Source organism: Choloepus didactylus, chromosome 6 (assembly GCF_015220235.1).
Source record: "Choloepus didactylus isolate mChoDid1 chromosome 6, mChoDid1.pri, whole genome shotgun sequence".
Classification (NCBI taxonomy): domain Eukaryota; kingdom Metazoa; phylum Chordata; class Mammalia; order Pilosa; family Megalonychidae; genus Choloepus; species Choloepus didactylus.
In genome coordinates this window covers 67,052,303-67,074,957 of record NC_051312.1, presented here as the reverse complement: position 1 = coordinate 67,074,957, position 22,655 = coordinate 67,052,303, and the positions used below count along the sequence as shown (strand labels likewise).

Genomic DNA, 22,655 nt, shown 5'->3' with positions numbered 1-22,655 from the left:
CAGTTAACACTATAATGGGACTGGGATTTTTAACAAACTATTGAAAACAAAAACTATAATCTTCACTTTTTTTTTTCCTCCACTAAAAAAATGTCACGACAAGGGGCTAAAAAGCCCAAGAAGCCCACGGCTCAGATCAATTCATCTTAGATTCACAATAAACAAGAGCTCATCCTCACATACCTGTCAAACTATTTAATTAGAAGAGAAACCCAAAAGATCTAGAGAGCACATGATAAAAGTAGGGATCAAGCCAGTAAGACTCAAAATAATCAAATCAAGCCCCTCTCACTTACATAAACATAAATAACCTCAGCAGATCTTACTCAACACTTCAAGTTTCCTGGAACCCATTAACACATTCTGAACCACAGGGGCTTCCTAGGCCATCTAACAAAAAACTCCTGGTCTGGGATATTATATTTCATCTCTTGTAGGATTGTTGAATCTCTCCTACTTGACCAACTCCAACCCTGGGAGGAGCTGGGTAGAAAACAAGGCTAACAGTATAGGTAATGGAATCAAAGATTTGGATTCAAGTCCTAGCTTTGCCACTTAATATGTCTAACCTTTGAACAAGTTATTTAACCTCTCTTCTCATCTGAAAGTGGGAATTAAAAAAAAAGGCACTTAGCTTCTTGGGTTGCAGTGAGGATCTAATGTAGTAATACACGAAAACCATTTAACATGGTAGTTGGCACAAATTACTAGTCAAAGGTTAGCTGCTATCATCATACCACTGCCACCTATGGAAGCTGCATTTGCAGTTTTCAAAGTCCTGTTGTACTTTCTACTTCAATATAATTAAATTAGATCCAATATGGAAAGTTCCCAGAATACAGTATATATTAAATTTAAATTTTTAACACACAATTTGTATTCCCTCTTCTTCTTTCTTACTGAAAATATTTAATGGTACTTCTTTCCCCTCGGTTAATGGTTTTTAAAAGTACAGTTTGAGGTAGGCGGGGCAAGATGGCAGACTGGTGAGCTGTATGTTTTAGTTACTCCTCCAGGAAAGTAGGTAGAAAGCCAGGAACTGCGTGGACTGGACACCACAGAGCAATCGGACTTTGGGCATACTTCATACAACACTCATGAAAACGTGGAACTGCTGAGATCAGCGAAATCTGTAAGTTTTTGTGGCCAGGGGACCTGCACCCCTCCCTGCCAGGCTCAGTCCCGTGGGAGGAGGGGCTGTCAGCTCCGGGAAGGAGAAGGGAGAACTGCAATGGCAGCCCTTATCAGAAACTCATTCTACTGATCGAAACTCCAACCATAGATAGACTGAGACCAGACACCAGAGAATCTGAGAGCAGCCAGCCCAGCAGAGAGAGGAGACAGGCATAGAAAATAACAACACAAAAAACTCCAAAATAAAACCAGAGGATTTTTGGAGTTCTGGTGAACATAGAAAGGAGAAGGGCAGAGCTCAGGCCCTAAGGCTCATAAGAAAATCCTGAAGAAAAGCTGATCTCTCTGCCCTGTGGACCTTTCCTTAATGGCCCTAATTGCTTTCTCTCTTAGCATTTCAATAACCCATTAGATCTCTGAGGAGGGCCCTTTTTTTTAATCCTTTTTTCTTTTTCTAAAACAATTACTCTAAGAAGCCCAATACAGAAAGCTTCAAAGACTTGCAATTTCGGCAGGTCAAGACAAGAGCAGAACTAAGAGAGCTCTGAGACAAAAGGCAATAATCCAGTGGCTGAGAAAATTCACTAAACACCACAACTTCCCAGAAAAGGGGGGTGTCCGCTCACAGCCATCATCCTGGTGGACAGGAAACACTCCTGCCCATCGCCAGCCCCATAGCCCAGAGCTGCCCCAGACAACCCAGTGTGACGGAAGCGCTTCAAATAACAGGCACACACCCCAAAACTGGGCGTGGACATTAGCCTTCCCTGCAACCTCAGCTGGTTTGTCCCAGAGTTGGGAAGGTGGAGAAGTGTGAATTAACAAAGCCCCATTCAGCCATCATTTGAGCAGACTGGGAGCCTCCCTACACAGCCCAGCAGCCCAGAACTGCCCTGGGGGGATGGCACTCACCTGTGACATAGCAAAGTCATCCCTCAACAGAGGACCCGGGGTGCACAGCCTGGAAGAGGGGCCCACTTGCAAGTCTCAGGAGCCATACGCCAATATCAAGGACTTGTGGGTCAGTGGCAGAGACAAACTGTGGCAGGACTGAACTGAAGGATTAGACTATTGCAGCAGCTTTAAAACTCTAGGATCACCAGGGAGATTTGATTGTTAGAGCCACCCCACCTCCCTGACTGCCCAGAAACACGCCCCATATACAGGGCAGGCAAAACCAACTACACACGCAAGCTTGGTACACCAATTGGACCCCACAAGACTCCCTCCCCCACTCACCAAAAAGGCTAAGCAGGGGAGAACTGGCTTGTGGAGAACAGGTGGCTCGTGGACGCCACCTGCTGGTTAGTTAGAGAAAATGTACTCTACGAAGCTGTAGATCTGATAAATTAGAGATAAGGACTTCAATTGGCCTACACATCCTAAAAGAACCCTATCAAGTTCAGCAAATGCCAAGAGGCCAAAAACAACAGAAAATTATAAAGCATATGAAAAAACCAGACGATATGGATAACCCAAGCCCAAGCACCCAAATCAAAAGATCAGAAGAGACACAGCACCTAGAGCAGCTACTCAAAGAACTAAAGATGAACAATGAGACCATAGTATGGGATACAAAGGATATCAAGAAGACCCTAGAAGACCAAAAAGAAGACACTGCAAGACTAAATAAAAAAATGGATGATCTTATGGAAATTAAAGAAACTGTTGACCAAATTAAAAAGATTCTGGACACTCATAGTACAAGACAAGAGGAAGCTGAACAACAAATCAGTGACCTGGAAGATGACAGAATGGAAAATGAAAGCATAAAAGAAAGAATGGGGAAAAAAATTGAAAAAATCGAAATGGACCTCAGGGATATGATAGATAATATGAAACGTCCGAATATAAGACTCATTGGTGTTCCAGAAGGGGAAGAAAAGAGTAAAGGTCTAGGAAGAGTATTCAAAGAAATTGTTGGGGAAAACCTCCCAAATCTTCTAAACAACATAAATACACAAATCATAAATGCTCAGCAAATTCCAAATAGAATAAATCCAAATAAACCCATTCCGAGACATATTCTGATCACACTGTCAAACACAGAAGAGAAGGAGCAAGTTCTGAGAGCAGCAAGAGAAAAGCAATTCACCACATACAAAGGAAACAGCATAAGACTAAGTAGTGACTACTCAGCAGCCACCATGGAGGCGAGAAGGCAGTGGCACGATATATTTAAAATTCTGAGTGAGAAAAATTTCCAGCCAAGAAATATAGGCCTCCCTATATTTGTGCCTAAGAGTCTCCTCCTGAATGCCTCTTTGTTGCTCAGATGTGGCCCTCTCTCTCTGGCTAAGCCAACTTGAAAGGTGAAATCACTGCCCTCCCCCCTACGTGGGATCAGACACCTAGGGGAGTGAATCTCCCTGGCAACGTGGAATATGACTCCCGGGGAGGAATGTAGACCCGGCATCGTGGGACGGAGAACATCTTCTTGACCAAAAGGGGTATGTGAAAGGAAATGAAATAAGCTTCAGTGGCAGAGAGATTCCAAAAGGAGCCGAGAGGTCACTCTGGTGGGCACTCTTACGCACACTTTAGACAACCCTTTTTAGGTTCTAAAGAATTGGGGTAGCTGGTGGTGGATACCTGAAATTATCAAACTACAACCCAGAACCCATGAATCTCGAAGACAGTTGTATAAAAATGTAGCTTATGAGGGGTGTCAATGGGATTGGGAAAGCCATAAGGATCACACACCACTTTGTCTAGTTTATGGATGGATGAGTAGAAAAATAGGGGAAGGAAACAAACAGACAAAGGTACCCAGTGTTCTTTTTTACTTCAATTGCTCTTTTTCACTCTAATTATTATTCTTGTTATTTTTGTGTGTGTGCTAATGAAGGTGTCAGGGATTGATTTAGGTGATGAATGTACAACTATGTAATGGTACTGTAAACAATCAAAAGTACGATTTGTTTTGTATGACTGCGTGGTATGTGAATATATCTCAATTAAAAAAAAAAATTTGAGGGAGAGCTTAAATTTTTCACAGACAAACAAATGCTGAGAGAATTTGCTAACAAGAGACCTGCCCTACTGGAGATACTAAAGGGAGCCCTACAGACAGAGAAACAAAGAAAGGACAGAGAGGAAAAGCTAGTTATCAAATTTATTTGGAAAGGGAAGATGCCTCGAATTGCTAAAGACACTCTAAAAAAGAAAAACGAAGTGGGAGGACTTACACTCCCTGACTTTGAAGCTTATTATAAAGCAACAGTTGCCAAAACAGCATGGTACTGGCACAAAGATAGACATATAGATCAATGGAATTGAATTGAGAATTCAGAGATAGACCCTCAGATCTATGGCCGACTGATCTTTGATAAGGCCCCCAAAGTCACTGAACTGAGTCATAATGGTCTTTTCAACAAATGGGGCTGGGAGAGTTGGATATCCATATCCAAAAGAATGAAAGAGGACGCCTACCTCACACCCTACACAAAAATTAACTCAAAATGGACCAAAGATCTCAATATAAAAGAAAGTACCATAAAACTCCTAGAAGATAATGTAGGAAAACATCTTCAAGACCTTGTATTAGGCAGCCACTTCCTAGACTTTACACCCAAAGCACAAGCAACATAAGAGAAAATAGATAAATGGGAACTCCTCAAGCTTAGAAGTTTCTGCACCTCAAAGGAATTTCTCAAAAAGGTGAAGAGGCAGCCAACTCAATGGGAAAAAATTTTTGGAAACCATGTATCTGACAAAAGACTGATATCTTGCATATATAAAGAAATCCTACAACTCAATGACCAAAGTACAGACAGCCCAATTATAAAATGGGCAAAAGATATGAAAAGACACTTCTCTGAAGAAGAAATACAAATGGCCAGGAAACACATGAAAAAATGTTCAGCTTCACTAGCTATTAGAGAGATGCAAATTAAGACCACAATGAGATACCATCTAACACAGGTTAGAATGGCTGCCATTAAACAAACAGGAAACTACAAATGCTGGAGGGGATGTGGAGAAATTGGAACTCTAATTCATTGTTGGTGGGACTGTATAATGGTTCAGCCACTCTGGAAGTCAGTCTGGCAGTTCCTTAGAAAACTAGATAGAGAGTTACCATTCGATCCAGCGACTGCACTTCTCGGTATATACCCGGAAGGTCGGAAAGCAGTGACACGAACAGATATCTGCACGCCAATGTTCATAGCAGCATTATTCACAATTACCAAGAGATGGAAACAACCCAAATGTCCTTCAACAGATCAGTGGATAAATAAAATGTGGTATATACACACGATGGAATACTACGCGGCAGTAAGAAGGAACGATCTCGTGAAACATATGACAACATGGATGAACCTTGAAGACATAATGCTAAGCGAAATAAGCCAGGCACAAAAAGAGAAATATTATATGCTACCACTAATGTGAACTTTGATAAATGTAAAACAAATGGTTTATAATGTAGAATGTAGGTGAACTAGCAATAGAGAGCAATTAAGGAAGGGGGAACAATAATCCAAGAAGAACAGATAAGCTATTTGACGTTCTGGGGATGCCCAGGAATGACTATGGTCTGTTGGTTTCTGATGGATATAGTAGGAACAAGTTAACAGAAATGGTGCTATATTATGTAACTTTCTTGGGGTAAAGTAGGAACATGTTGGAAATTAAGCAGTTATCTTAGGTTAGTTGTCTTTTTCTTACTCCCTTGTTATGGTCTCTTTGAGATGTTCTTTTATTGTATGTTTGTTTTCTTTTTAACTTTTTTTCATACAGTTGATTTAAAAAACAAGGGGAAGTTAAAAAAAAAAAAAAGAAAAACAAGGAAAAAAAAAGATGTAGTGCCCCTTGAGGAGCCTGTGGAGAATGCGGGGTTATTCGCCTACCCCACCTCCATGGTTGCTAACATGACTGCAGACATAGGGGACTGGTGGTTTGATGGGTTGAGCCCTCTACCATAGGTTTTACCCTTGGGAAGATGGTTGCTGCAAAAGAGAGGCTAGGCCTCCCTATGGTTGTGCCTAAGAGCCTCCTCCCGAATGCCTCTTTGTTGCTCAGATGTGGCCCTCTCTCTCTGGCTAAGCCAACTTGAAAGGTGAAATCACTGCCCTCCCCCCTACGTGGGATCAGACACCCAGGGGAGTGAATCTCCCTGGCAACGTGGAATATGACTCCCGGGGAGGAATGTAGACCCGGCATCATGGGACGGAGAACATCTTCTTGACCAAAAGGGGGATGGGAAAGTAAATGAAATAAGCTTCAGTGGCAGAGAGATTCCAAAAGGAGCCGAGAGGTCACTCTGGTGGGCACTCTTACGCACACTTTAGACAACCCTCTTTAGGTTCCAAAGAACTGGGGTAGCTGGTGATGGATACCTGAAACTATCAAACTACAACCCAGAACCCATGAATCTCGAAGACAGTTGTATAAAAATGTAGCTTATGAGGGGTGACAATGGGATTGGGAAAGCCATAAGGACCACACTCCACTTTGTCTAGTTTATGGATGGATGAGTAGAAAAATAGGGGAAGGAAACAAACAGACAAAAGTACCCAGTGTTCTTTTTTACTTCAATTGCTCTTTTTCACACTAATTATTATTCTTGTTATTTTTGTGTGTGTGCTAACGAAGGTGTCAGGGATTGATTTAGGTGATGAATGTACAACTATGTAATGGTACTGTAAACAATCGAAAGTACGATTTGTTTTGTATGCCTGCGTGGAATGTGAATATATCTCAATACAATGAAGATTAAAAAAAAAAAAAAAAGGACAGAGAGACTTGCAGAAAGGTTCAGTACTAAAGAGATTCGGTATGGGTACAATAAAGGATATTAATAGACAGAGGGGAAAAATATGACAAACATAAACCAAAGGATAAGATGGCTGATTCAAGAAATGCCTTCACGGTTATAACGTTGAATGTAAATGGATTAAACTCCCCAATTAAAAGATATAGATTCGCAGAATGGATCTAAAAAAGTGAACCATCAATATGTTGCATACAAGAGACTCATCTTAGACACAGGGACACAAAGAAATTGAAAGTGAAAGGATGGAAAAAAATATTTCATGCAAGCTACAGCCAAAAGAAAGCAGGTGTAGCAATATTAATCTCAGATAAAATAGACTTTAAATGCAGGGATGTTTTGAGAGACAAAGAAGGCCACTACATACTAATAAAAGGGGAAATTCAACAAGAAGAAATAACAATCGTAATGTCTATGCACCCAATCAAGATGCCAAAAAATACATGAGAGAAACACTGGCAAACCTAAAGGAAGCAATTGATGTTTCCACGATAATTGTGGGAGACTTCAACACATCACTCTCTCCTATAGATAGATCAACCAGACAGAAGACCAGTAAGGAAATTGAAAACCTAAACAATCTGATAAATGAATTAGATTTAACAGACATATACAGGACATTACATCCCAAATCACCAGGATACACATACTTTTCTAGTGCTCATGGAACTTTCTCCAGAATAGATCATATGCTGGGACATAAAACAAGCCTCAATAAATTTAAAAAGATTGAAATTATTCAAAGCACATTCTCTGACCACAATGGAATACAATTAGAAGTCAGTAACCATCAGAGACTTAGAAAATTCACAAATACCTGGAGGTTAAACAACACACTCCTAAACAATCAGTGGGTTAAAGAAGAAATAGCAAGAGAAATTGCTAAATATATAGAGACGAATGAAAATGAGAACACAACATACCAAAACCTATGGGATGCAGCAACAGCAGTGCTAAGGAGGAAATTCATAGCACTAAACGCATATATTAAAAAGGAAGAAAGAGTCAAAATCAAAGAACTAATGGATCAACTGAAGAAGCTAGAAAATGAACAGCAAACCAATCCTAAACCAAGTAGAAGAAAAGAAATAACAAGGATTGAAGCAGAAATAAATGACATAGAGAACAAAAAAACAATAGAGAGGATAAATATCACCAAAAGTTGGTTCTTTGAGAAGATCAACAAGATTGACAAGCCCCTAGCTAGAATGACAAAATCAAAAAGAGAGAAGACCCATATAAACAAAATAATGAATGAAAAAGGTGACGTAACTGCAGATCCTGAAGAAATTTAAAAAATTATAAGAGGATATTATGAACAACTGTATGGCAACAAACTGGATAATGTAGAAGAAATGGACAATTTCCTGGAAACATATGAACAACCTAGACTGACCAGAGAAGAAATAGAAGACCTCAACCAACCCATCACAAGCAAAGAGATCCAATCAGTCATCAAAAATCTTCCCACAAATAAATGCCCAGGGCCAGATGGCTTCACAGGGGAATTCTACCAAACTTTCCAGAAAGAACTGACACCAATCTTACTCAAACTCTTTCAAAACATTGAAAAAAATGGAACACTACCTAACTCTTTTTATGAAGCTAACATCAATCTAATACCAAAACCAGGCAAAGATGCTACAAAAAAGGAAAACTACCGGCCAATCTCCCTAATGAATATACATGCAAAAATCCTCAACAAAATACTTGCAAATCGAATCCAAAGACACATTAAAAAAAATCATACACCATGACCAAGTGGGGTTCATTCCAGGCATGCAAGGATGGTTCAACATAAGAAAATCAATCAATGTATTACAACACATTAACAAGTCAAAAGGGAAAAATCAATTGATCATCTCAATAGATGCTGAAAAAGCATTTGACAAAATCCAACATCCCTTTTTGATAAAAACACTTCAAAAGGTAGGAATTGAAGGAAACTTCCTCAACATGATAAAGAACATATATGAAAAACCCATAGCCAGCATAGTACTCAATGGTGAGAGACTGAAAGCCTTCCCTCTAAGATCAGGAACAAGACAAGGATGCCCGCTGTCACCACTGGTATTCAACATTGTGCTGGAAGTGCTAGCCAGGGCAATCCGGCAAGACAAAGAAATAAAAGGCATCCAAATTGGAAAAGAAGAAGTAAAACTGTCATTGTTTGCAGATGATATGATCTTATATCTAAAAAACCCTGAGAAATCGACGATACAGCTACTAGAGCTAATAAACAAATTTAGCAAAGTAGCGGGATACAAGATTAATGCACGTAAGTCAGTAATGTTTCTATATGCTAGCAATGAACAAACTGAAGAGACACTCAAGAAAAAGATACCATTTTCAATAGCAACTAAAAAAATCAAGTACCTAGGAATCAACTTAACCAAAGATGTAAAAGACCTATACAAAGAAAACTACATATAACTCTACTAAAAGAAATAGAAGGGGACCTTAAAAGATGGAAAAATATTCCATGTTCATGGATAGGAAGGCTAAATGTCATTAAGATGTCAATTCTACCCAAACTCATCTACAGATTCAATGCAAACCCAATCAAAATTCCAACAACCTACTTTGCAGACTTGGAAAAGCTAGTTATCAAATTTATTTGGAAAGGGAAGATGCCTCGAACTGCTAAAGACACTCTAAAAAAGAAAAACCAAGTGGGAGGACTTACACTCCCTGACTTTGAAGCTTATTATAAAGCCACAGTTGTCAAAACAGCATGGTACTGGCACAAAGATAGACATATTGATCAATGGAATTGAATTGAGAATTCAGAGATAGACCCTCAGATCTATGGCCGACTGATCTTTGATAAGGCCCCCAAAGTCACTGAACTGAGTCATAATGGTCTTTTCAACAAATGGGGCTTGGAGAGTTGGATATCCATATCCAAAAGAATGAAAGAGGACCCCTACCTCACCCCCTACACAAAAATTAATTCAAAATGGACGAAAGATCTCAATATAAAAGAAAGTACCATAAAACTCCTAGAAGATAATGTAGGAAAACATCTTCAAGACCTTGTATTAGGCGGCCACTTCCTAGACTTTACACCCAAAGCACAAGCAACAAAAGAAAAAATAGATAAACGGGAACTCCTCAAGCTTAGAAGTTTTGCACCTCAAAGGAATTTCTCAAAAAGGTAAAGAGGCAGCCAACTCAATGGGAAAAAATTTTTGGAAACCATGTATCTGACAAAAGACTGATATCTTGCATATATAAAGAAATCCTACAACTCAATGACCAAGGTACAGACAGCCCAATTATAAAATGGGAAAAAGATATGAAAAGACACTTCTCTGAAGAGGAAATACAAATGGCCAAGAAACACATGAAAAAATGTTCAGCTTCACTAGCTATTAGAGAGATGCAAATTAAGACCACAATGAGATACCATCTAACACCGATTAGACTGGCTGCCATTAAACAAACAGGAAACTACAAATGCTGGAGGGGATGTGGAGAAATTGGAACTCTTATTCATTGTTGGTGGGACTGTATAATGGTTCAGCCACTCTGGAAGTCAGTCTGGCAGTTCCTTAGAAAACTAGATATAGAGTTACCATTCGATCCAGCGATTGCACTTCTCGGTATATACCCGGAAGATCGGAAAGCAGTGACACGAACAGGTATCTGCACGCCAATGTTCATAGCAGCATTATTCACAATTGCCAAGAGATGGAAACAACCCAAATGTCCTTCAACAGATCAGTGGATAAATAAAATGTGGTATATACACACGATGGAATACTACACGGCAGTAAGAAGGAACGATCTCGTGAAACATATGACAACATGGATGAACCTTGAAGACATAATGCTGAGCGAAATAAGCCAGGCACAAAAAGAGAAATATTATATGCTACCACTAATGTGAACTTTGAAAAATGTAAAACAAATGGTTTATAATGTAGAATGTAGGAGAACTAGCGATAGAGAGCAATTAAGGAAGGGGGAACAATAATCCAAGAAGAACAGATAAGCTATTTAACGTTCTGGGGATGCCCAGGAATGACTATGGTCTGTTAATTTCTGATGGATATAGTAGGAACAAGTTCACAGAAATGGTGCTATATTAGGTAACTTTCTTGGGGTAAAGTAGGAACATGTTGGAAGTTAAGCAGCTATCTTAGGTTAGTTGTCTTTTTCTTACTCCCTTGTTATGGTCTCTTTGAAATGTTCTTTTATTGTATGTTTTCTTTTTAACTTTTTTTCATACAGTTGATTTAAAAAAGAAGGTAAAGTTAAAAAAAAAAAAGAAAAACAGGGAAAAAAAGATGTAGTGCCCCCTTGAGGAGCCTGTGGAGAATGCAGGGGTATTCGCCTACCCCACCTCCATGGTTGCTAACATGACCACAGACATAGGGGACTGGTGGTTTGATGGGTTGGGCCCTCTACCATAGGTTTTACCCTTGGGAAGACGGTTGCTGCAAAGGAGAGGCTAGGCCTCCCTATGGTTGTGCCTAAGAGCCTCCTCCCGAATGCCTCTTTGTTGCTCAGATGTGGCCCTCTCTCTCTAGCTAAGCCAACTTGAAAGGTGAAATCACTGCCCTCCCCTCTACGTGGGATCAGACACCCCGGGTAGTGAATCTCCCTGGCAACGTGGAATATGACTCCCGGGGAGGAATGTAGACCTGGCATCCTGGGACGGAGAACATCTGCTTGACCAAAAGGGGGATGTGAAAGGAAATGAAGTGAGCTTCAGTAGCAGAGAGATTCCAAAAGGAGCCGAGAGGTCACTCTGGTGGGCACTCTTACGCATACTTTAGAAAACCCTTGTTAGGTTCTAAAGAATTGGGGTAGCTGGTGGTGGATACCTGAAACTATTAAACTACAACCCAGAACCCATGAATCTCGAAGACAGTTGTATAAAAATGTAGCTTATGAGGGGTGACAGTGGGATTGGGAATGCCATAAGGACCAAACTCCACTTTGTCTAGTTTATGGATGGATGTGTAGAAAAGTAGGGGAAGCAAACAAACAGACAAAGGTACCTAGTGTTCTTTTTTACTTCAATTGCTCTTTTTCACTCTAATTATTATTCTTGTTATTTTTGTGTGTGTGCTAATGAAGGTGTCAGGGATTGATTTAGGTGATGAATGTACAACTATGTAACGGTACTGTAAACAATCGAAAGTACAATTTGTTTTGTATGACTGCGTGGTATGTGAATATATCTCAATAAAATGATGATTAAAAAAAAAAAAAAAAAAAAAAAAAAAAAAAAAAAAAAAAAGAATTGGGGTAGCTGGTGGTGGATACTTGAAACTATCAAACTACAACCCAGAACCCATGAATCTCGAAGACAGCTGTATAAAAATGTAGCTTATGAGGGGTGACAATGGGATTGGGAAAGCCATAAGGACCACACTCCACTTTGTCTAGTTTATGGATGGATGAGTAGAAAAATAGGAGAAGGAAACAAACAGACAAAGGTACCCAGTGTTCTTTTTTACTTCAATTGCTCTTTTTCACTCTAATTATTATTCTTGTTATTTTTGTGTGTGTGCTAATGAAGGTGTCAGGGATTGATTTAGGTGATGAATGTACAACTATGTGATGGTACTGTGAACAATCGAAAGTACGATTTGTTTTGTATGACAGCGTGGTATGTGAATATGTCTCAATAAAATGAAGATAAAAAAAATAAAGATAGATATGTTACGATTTAAAAAAATAAATAAATAAATAAAAGTACAGTTTGATTACCTCCTCAAATTCATTCAATTAAAAAGAAATTTCTAGAATGTCCTTCGCTTACCTTATAACCCGGACAAGTTCATGGAAAGCTTGATCTACATTCATCCTAATCTTTGCTGAGGCCTCCATGTATGTTACCTTAAGTTGCCGTGCTAACTGCTGTCCTTCTTCCTGTGTTACCTGAAATTCCAAAAGAGTTGTGTTGGAGGTACAGTAATAACAATCAGATTTACTCCATCTAATCCTCAACCACAGATTGTGCCTTTTACCCAACTGGAAGCCAAGCTGCTTTATCAGAACATGAACCAGCAGAGAAAATAGCTCAACACAAAACTCAAGCCCATCTCTGCAGAATAACTCAGAACATACTTATGATGGAAACACTATCCTGCCTAGTTCCATATAGCAAAGCTCTATTAAAAATGCAAGGGCTGTATCCTCCAAATGGTGGTAACGCATTTACCAAATTTTGTTCAAACAGTAATTCCTTCAGTGCCTAAATAGGTGCAGGGTGTGTACAAAAGCAAACAAGGCAGAAATGACCCCTGCTCTCATAGGGATTTAATTCCAAGGACTATTCAAAAAGTACTAAACATGACAGTGATAAATTCTGGGAAGGATAAGTGCAAGGTGCTGTGAGAGTATATGAAAGGTCAGAGAAAGGTTCCCTGAGGACGTGTTATTTAAGCTAAGAACTAAATAAAGAGTATGGAGCTAGCCAGGGGTGGGGTGACAAAGGAAATAGCACGCGTGAGGGTCCTGAGGGGTAATGAGCTTTGCAAGTTCTGGGAACTGAAAAAAGCCTAGAATGGCTGGAAGACAGCAAAAAATGGGGAAAAACAGCAAGAGGTGAGGATGGAAAGGAAAGCCATGGGGTAAATGGACAACTAGGATCAAAGGCCCTCACAATGCTTTAGATGAAGGAAGGCAGGCAAAGAAGAGTGTCATAGAAGATTGACATGTAAAATACCAGAAAAAGAAAATATTAATTGAATACAAGTAAATATTTCATATATTTTAATGTAAAAGATTTTTAAGTGATATTTACCTATAATTATTAAACTACATTACATTTACATTTATATAGTTGAGGCTCAAAATATTATATCTTGAAAAATGTCTTTTATTACTATCATTAACATAAAAGTAAACACTTGCAAAAAATGTAGAAAATACAGAGGGCAGAAAAGATGAAATAAAATTTAGGAACCTATCATCATCCATAGAGAACTACATTCTTCTAGTCTTTTTTCAATGATGTACATTTTTCTCCACAAAAATAGGATCATAATTTTTGTATATTTCTTATTCCCTACAACCATGTGAAACTCTCTATTGTTCTAGAAAAACTTTTGTAAAATTCCATAGGCTTTTCTACATAAATGATCATGTCATTTGCAAATAAAGACAGTTTTATTTTTTCCTTTCTGATGTGGATGGCTCCAATACAATGATAAACAGAAGTTGTGAGAGGGATATCTTTGACTTGTTTCTGATCTTAGGGAGAAAGCATTTACTCTTTCACTATTTTTCTAGATGTCCACTGTCAAGTTAGGAAAGTTTCCTTCTATTCCTAGTTTGTAAAGAGTTTTCATCAGAAAAGGATGTTGAATTTCATCAAATTTATTTTCTGCATCTACTGAGATGATCATAGTTTTTTTTCTTTTTTAGTCTGTCAACATGGTGGATTACATTGATTGATTTTTGAATGTTAAGCTAACACTGCATTCCTGGAATAAAGCCTACTTGAGTGATGATATACTATGTGTTTTACATATTGTTAAATTCTATTTACTAAAATTTTGTTAAGAATTTTTACATTTATGTTCATTAGAGATAATGGACTGTAATTTTCCTTTCTAATAATGCCTTTGTCTGGTTTTGGTTTCTGAATCATGCTGGCCTCAAACAATGAGATGGAAAGAATTCTTTCCTCTTCAATCTTCTGAACAGTTTGTGTGGAATTGGTAGTATTTCTGAATCTATCTGGCCCAAAAGTTGTCTTTGAGGAAAGGTTTTTGTAACTACAAATTTAATTTATTTAAAGCTATTGTGTTATTCAGGTTACTTGTTTCTTCTTGAGTGAGCTTAAGTAGATTGTCTTTCAAGGAATTTGTCCATTTCATCTAATTTGTTGAATTCATTGGCATAAAGTTGACTGTAGTATTTCTTTATTATCTTTTTAATATCTATCTGATCTGAAATGATGACACCTTTCTCTCTCTTAATATTGATAAATTGGCTCTTCTCTCTTTTTTGTTTTTTTCACCTCATCAGTCTGGGCGAGATTTGTCAATTTGACTGATCTTATGAACCAGTTTTTGCTTTTCCTTTATCTCTTCTATGGTTTGCCTATTTTCAATTTCATTGGTTTCCAAGCTTACCTTTACTATATTCCTTTTTCTGCTTACTCTGGTTATAATTTTTTTTCCCTTCTAGTTTCTTAAGGTAGAAGCTAAGGTTGATGAGTTGAGAACCTTTTTTCTTTCCTAATGTAGGCATTTAGTGCTATAAATTTCTGTTTATATACTTCTTTAGCAGAATCCCACAAACTTTCGTATATTGTGTTTTAATTTTCATTTGCTTCTTAGTACTTTGTAATTTCTCTCTTGATATTTTTCTTTCACCCAAGGGTTAGAAATATGTTATCTAGTTTCATAATATTTGGAGATTTCCCAGATAACTGTCTCTTATTGATTTCCAGTTTAATTCCACTATGGCCCGTGTGGTGGACTGACCTGCATACCCCAGTTTGGACATGTCCTTAGTCGTGGTCTGCATTCTTGTGGGTGTTTACCCATGGTAAAGAAAATCTCCTCAAGATGTTACTGCAGTTAAGGTGCAGCCCAACTGAATCAGGTTGGACTTTAATCTGAGTTACTAGCATCCTTAATAAGAAGAATGAAAGTCAGACAGAAGCCACAGGGAGCAGCCTAAAGCCGAAGTCAATGGGAACTTGAAAGAGAAAAGAGAAGATACTGTCATGTGCATTGAGTTGTGACAGAAAGGCCAGGGAACCCTAAACATTGCCAGCTAGCCAAAAGATATCCACCCCAGGAGAAAAGAAGCCTTCTAGCCTCTGAAACTGTCAGCCAATAAATTCCAATTGTTAAGCCAACTCATTGTATGGCATTTGTTTTAGCAGCTAGGAAACTGAAACAGAGACATACTTTGTATGAATAGAATCCTTTTAAGTTTATTGAGACTTGTTTTATGACCCGTGTACTTTTGAAAAGAATTTGTCTCTGCTTTCAGTGGGAGGAATGCTATTAAATGTCAATTATGTTAAATTGTTTGATAGTGTTTAAGTCATCCATTTCCTTGGTGATTTTCCTTCTAATTGTTCTATCAATTACTGACAGACGGTTGCTGAACTTCCCAACTGTAAGTGTGAACTTGTCCATTTTGCCTTGCAGTCCTTTCAATTTTTGCCTTCTTCTTGAGATGTCATTCCCTCTCTCCCAACCCTATATTCTTATTTTGTTTTGTCCAACTAATTCTTATTAATCCTTCAAGACTTGAGCAAGCAGAAACTTTCCCTTAGTTCTGATGCTATTTTAGAAATACTTTCTCAGAGCTCCCATTACACCCTAGAGTTACCACTGACACAACCCAACATACTACACTACAATTTTGGTTTTGTTTTCTCTTTCTCCCTCTATTATAGTATGTCCTTTGATGCTTGGGATTAAGGCAGATTTGTCTTTGTGTACTTTTCTTCAGAGCCTAGAAGAGTGCATAGCATTTAACTAAATAAATACATATCAAGTAACTGGAATACAACTATTCAAATAAGTACATCATGAAGTAGAAAGAAAACTGACATATGAATAAAAGTAAAAACAAATACTTGAAATAAGTCAATTAATTACAATAAATTACTTACTTTTCTAATGTAAATTGGATCCGGGAGGAAAATATATGTCCTTAATGGTTTTGCATTTGTCTTTCTGTTCAACTATTCCTCAAAAAGGTAACTTACCCTACTCCCAATGCATAATGTAATTTGGCTAGAAAGGAAAGGTAACTGATTTATCTTTACACATAGTAAGAAAATTAAATGGTCTAGATGATTTAAAAACTCCCACTGCTAAGGTTGCTTTTGTGCTTCATTTTTGTTATGTTTTTAAGTATGGATTCAAATCACTGTCATCTAGAAGTCAAGGTCATAGAGTTTGTACCCACATTTCTGGTCAAGAAATCTTAAACCATGTATAAAGCTGCTTTTGAATTCATTGATATAGCATAATTTTTTAACTAACAAGTAGAAATAGTATTGCTACCACCAAAACAAACAAAAATGAACAAAAAGGACACCACGTGGGAACTGACATCCACGGAAGATAGTACAGTAGCGAGCACCATGACTCACACCTCCTCCAAAAACAGCTAATGAGGAGGGAGGAACTGTCTAAAACAACTGTTCTGGGGCACCAGAGGCCAGGGGTGCACTGTACAGCATCCAGGGAAGAACAACACAAAGAGGCTGAGAAACTGCAGTAAAGAACCGTGAGTAACTCACTCTGTGGCAGTTCCTGGCGCCTATCCCCCACTCTCAAGGCAGGCTGACTCAGGGGATCGTTCCCTGGCTGGATGGAGAGAGTCACTGAAGCACTCTTCACCAAGAACAGGGGGTGTGGTGGGGGGTGGGACAGGTGGCTGAGAACTGATCACAGCTTTTGACAGTGAATTTGGATCACTGGGCTTTCTGAGTCTCTGTTTTGGCCCACCCTGAACAGGCCCCCAACAGTCATTGTTTCAACCCCACCCAGGGTAAGGGCAAAACCACTGGAGGTTTATAGACACAGTGCCTCCTTAACTGCAGAGAAGCATTTGCTGGACAGTGCCATCCTCTGGGCAAGCCAGGAAAGTGCAGCTTCTTGGAGCCATCAAAAAGGCTTTCAGCATGTTTCCTGACCTGTCCCCAGGGCTCTTTGGAGGTGTTCTGGCCACCCTCGTGGGTCCCTGGAAATACTGACTTGGGAAAGTCCTCTCTAGAGTGACCCTCCTCCCAGAATTCGCTCTCCAGGCAAAAGCAGCTAGAAGCAATGAAAGGAATGTTTAAAAAAAAAAAAAAACCTATAAAGGCAAAACAAAAACAGAACAGAGCAAGATGAGCAAGATTCCTGGAGAAGGAACAGAGGAAAGGAAGCTTTCTCCTGGGGGTGAAACAATTGCACAAATAGTGTAATCTTAAAAATTATAATGGATATCCAAGGCAAGAATCAAATGAAGAAAATCTGAAAAAATCTGATCAGTTAAACATGGGCAATTCTAAAGGTCTACGATAAGTTGAACGAGGTGTCGAATGAGAGCCCTAACACAAAGCGAATCAACAATAAAACCCTAGGCAAGAAAGAGAAACTGATGTTCAGAGTAAACTCATCAGGTTAAACAGATGCCCTAAATATCAGCAACAAATTACAAGCCATACTAAGAAACAGGAAGATATGGCCCAAAGGAACAATTAAAACTTAAGAGGAGACACAGAATTTGGAACAACCAATCAAACATGTTCAAACAAATCTCCTAAATCAATTTAAGGAGATGAAGGAAAATATGGCTAAAGCGATTGTGCCAGTTTGGATACATTATGCCCCCAAAACACCATGTTCTTTGATGCAATCTTGTGGGGGCAAACGTATTTGTGTGGATAGGTTGGAATCTTTGGATTAAGTTGTTTCCATGGAGATAGGACCCACTCAACTGGGAGTAATACTTATGATTAGATTATTTCCATAGAGGTGTGGCCCTGCCCATTCAGGGTGTGTCCTGATTTAATCATTTAAGTCCTATAAAAGAGCTCACAAACAGAAGGACCTCAGAGTAGCTGAGAGAGACATTTTGGAGATGGCCATTGAAAGCAGATTTGTTGACACTTTGGAGATGCTAACCCAGTGTTTGCTCCAGAGAAACTAAGAGAGGACACAACGCCCCAAGAGCAACATTTTGAAGAATGCACAGGCGTTGAGAGAGAAGCCGGAACACAACCTGGGATCAGCAGATGCCAGCCACATGCCTTCCCAGCTAATAGAGGTTTTCCAGTCACCATTGGCCACCTCTCAGTGAAGGTATAAATGTGTCGATGCCTTAATTTGGACATTTTCATGGCCTTCAGACTAACTTTGTAACCAAATAAATCCCCTTTATAAAAGGCAATCCATTTCTGGTATTTTGCATAATGGCAACATTAGCAAACCAGAACAGTGATAAAAGAAATTAAGACACTGGGTGAGCATAAAGAAGAATTTTAAAGTATGAAAAGAAACATGACTCAAATCAAGGCAATGAAGGGCACAAAAGAAGAGATTTAAAACACACTAAAGGCATAAAACAGCAAATTTGAGCAGGCAGAAGAAAGAATCAGCAGACTAAAAGACAGGACAATCAAAATCTTACAGAAACAAGAACAGATAGAGAAAAGAATGGAAGCAATTGAGCAGGTCTCAAGAGATTTGAATGCATGTGGGCACGAAGCACATAAACATACACGTCATAGGTGTCAAAGAAGAGAATGGAAAAGGGGCAGAGAGAATATTTGAGGAAATAATGGCTGAAAACTTCCAACTCTTAGGAAAGACAAAAATACTTGTCCAAAAAGCGCAATACACTCCAAACAGAATATATCCTACCAGAATAAGACCTAGTCCAAGACACATACTAATCAGAAGTCAAATGCCAGAGTTAAAAAGAGGATCCTGAAAACAACAAGAGTAAAGTGATTAGTCACATACAGAAGAACTAAGTGCCAATTTCTCATCAGAAACCATGGAGGTAAGAAGGCAGTGGTATGATATATTTAAGTTACTTTGAGAGAAAAGTTATCAGTCAAGAATTCTCTATCCAGCAAAACTGTCCTTCAAAAATGAGGGAGAGTTTAAAATATTCACAGATAAACAGAAACTGAGGGAGTTCATCAAGAGAACAGCCCTAAAAGAAATACTAAAGAGAGTTCTACACGCTAAAAGGAAAAGACAGGAGAGAGAGATGTGTAGGAGAGTGTAGAAATGAAGATTATCAGTAAGGGCAACTAAAAGGGTAAAAAGAGAGACAAAACTAAAATGGCATATAAAACAAAGGATAAAATGGTTGAATAAGTACTGTCATTACAGGAATAATATTGAATGTTAATGGATTAAACTCCCAATCAAAATACACAGATAGGTAGAATGGATAAAAAATGTATGATCCAGCAATCTGCTGTTTACAAGACACTCACGTTAGCCCCAAAGACACAAACAGGTTGAAAGTGAAAGGTTAGAAAAAGACATTCCACACAAATAGTAATCAAAAAAGAGCCAGGGTAGCTATACTAATATCGGACAAAACAACACTTTAAATTCAACACCTTTCTAACAAAGAACGACACTACATATTATCGAAAGGGGCAATCCACCAAGAAGAAATAACATTGTAACTATTTATGCACCTAACCATGGCTCCCCAAAATACATAACGCAAACACTGGCAAACTGAAGGGAGAAATAGACATCTCTACAATGATAACTGAAGACTTCAATACACCACTTTCATAAATAGAACATCCAGAAGGAAGATCAATAAGGAAACAGAGAACTTGAATAACATGATAAATGAACTAGACTTAACAGATATATACAGAACACTGTACCCAAAAACAGCAGTAAATATATTATTTTCAAGTGCTAATGGATTGTTCTCCAGGACAGACCACACACTGGGTCACAAAACAAGTCTCAATAAAATTTAAAGGACTGAAATTATACAAAGCACTTTCTCTGACCAAATTGGAATGAAGCTCAAAATCAAGAACAGGCAAAGAACCGGAAAATTCACAAATATGTGAAATTAGAGCACTCTTAAACAATCAGTGGGTCAAAGAAGAAACTGCAAGAGAAATCAGTAAATACCTCAAGATGAATTAAAACAAGAACACAACATGTCAAAACTTATGGGGTGCAGCAAAGGCAGTGCTGCAAGGAAAATTTATAGCTCTAAACGCTTACATTAAAAAAGAAGAGCTAAAATCAAAGACATAACTGTACATCTGGAGGAACTAGAAAAAGAACAGCAAACTAATCCCAAAGCAAGCAGAATGAAAGAAATAACAAAGGTTAGTGCAGGAATAAATGAAATTGAGAATAAAATAACAATAATTAACAAAACCAAAAATTGGTTCTTTGAGAAGATCAATAAAAAGGCAAACCATTAGCTAGACTGACAAAGAAAAAAAGAGAAGACACAAATAAAATCAGAAATGAGAGAGGTGACATTACCACTGACCCAACAGAAATAAGAAGAATCATAAGAGGATATTATGAACAACTGTATGCCAACAAATTAAAGACAACTTAGATGAAATGGGCAAATACCTAGGACAAAAACAACCTACACTGACTTTAGAAGAAACACAAGACTTCAACAGACTAATTACAAATAAAGAGAATGAATCAGTCATCAAAAACCTCCCAATAAAGAAAAGCCCAGGACCAGACGGCTTCATGGGTGAATGCTAACAATCAATCCAAGAAGAATTAGTATCAATCCTGCTCAAACTCTTCCAAAAACTTGAAGAGGAAGGAACACTAGTTAACTCATTCTATGAGGTCAGTATTACCCTAAAACCAAAGACAGATAAAGATACTACAAGAAAAGAAAAAAATACAGACCACTCTCTAATGAATGTAGATGCGAAAATCCTCAACAAAATACTTACAAATCAAATCCAACAGCACATTAAAAGAATTATACACCATGATCAAGTGGGTTTTATCCCAGGTATGCAAGGGTGGTTTAACAATTAATGTAATTCACATTAACAAATCGAAGGGGAAAAACTACATGATCGTCCCAAGTGACACAGAAAAGGCATAACAAAATCTAGCATCTTTTCTTGATAAAAACACATTGAAAGATAGGATACAAGGAAACTTCCTCAACATGATAAAGGGCATATATGAAAAGCTCACAGCTAACATCGGACTCAATGGTGAAAGACTGAGAGCTTTCCCTATAAGATAAGGAACAAGACAAGGATGCCTACTGTGACTAATGTTGTTCAACACTGTGTTAGAAGTTCCAGCTAAAGCAGTTGGGCAAGAAAAATCAGTAAAAGGCATCCAATAGGAGACAAAAAAATAAAACTTACACTATTTGCAGATGACATGATCCTACATATAGAAAGTTCCAAAAAATCTACAACAAAATACTAGAGCTAATATATGAGTTTAGCAAAGTGATGGGATACAAGATCAAGATGCAAATATCAGTAGTGTTTCTACATACTAGTAATGATCAACCTGAGGAGGAAATCAAGAAAAAAAATTCCTTTACATTAGCAACTAAAAGAATTGAGTATCTCATAATAAATTTAACCAAGGATGTAAAGGACATGTACTCAGAAAACTACAAAATACTGCTAAAAGAAATCAAAGACATAAATAAATGAAGTATATTCTGTGTTCAAAGACTAGGAGTCTGAATATCATTAAGATGTCAATTCTACCCAAATTGATCTACAGATTCAATGCAAATCCAATCAAAATTCCAACAGCCTACTTTGCAGAAATGGAAAAACAAATTATTAAATTTATTTGGAACAGAAAGGGGCCCCAAATAGCCAAAAGCATCTTGAAAAAGAAGAACAAGGTTGGAGGACTCACATTTCCTAACTTTAAAGCAAATTACAAAGCTACAGTGGTCGAAAAGCATGGTACTGGCACAAAGATTGATATACTGACCAAGGAATTGAATTGAGAGTTCAGAAATAGATCCTCACATCTATGGCCAATTGATTTCTGACAAGGTTGCCAAGTCCACTCAACTGGGACAGGATAGTCTCCTCAACAAATGGTACTGGGAGAACTGGATTTCCATATGCAAAAGGAATGAAAGAGGACCGCTATTTCACACCTTATACAAAAATTAACTGAAAATGGATCAAAGAGAGATGGAAGAAGATGGCAGCATAGAAAGGAGTGGAAGCTAGTTTGTCCCCCTGGAACAACTAACAACCAGGAACAACTAGTAAATAATTTGGAATAACTGCAGG

General features: G+C 38.2%; 1 protein-coding gene across 1 annotated transcript in view; it reads right to left on the bottom strand.

The window, feature by feature from the left end:
* RRAS2 (RAS related 2) overlaps positions 1 to 22,655 on the bottom strand; it is a 102,463-nt gene that overhangs the window by 2,153 nt on the left and 77,655 nt on the right. The window contains exon 5 of the mRNA XM_037840460.1: positions 12,687 to 12,805. Within this exon, the coding sequence (XP_037696388.1) occupies positions 12,687 to 12,805 (119 nt within the window). The remainder of the gene's footprint in view (positions 1 to 12,686; positions 12,806 to 22,655) is intronic.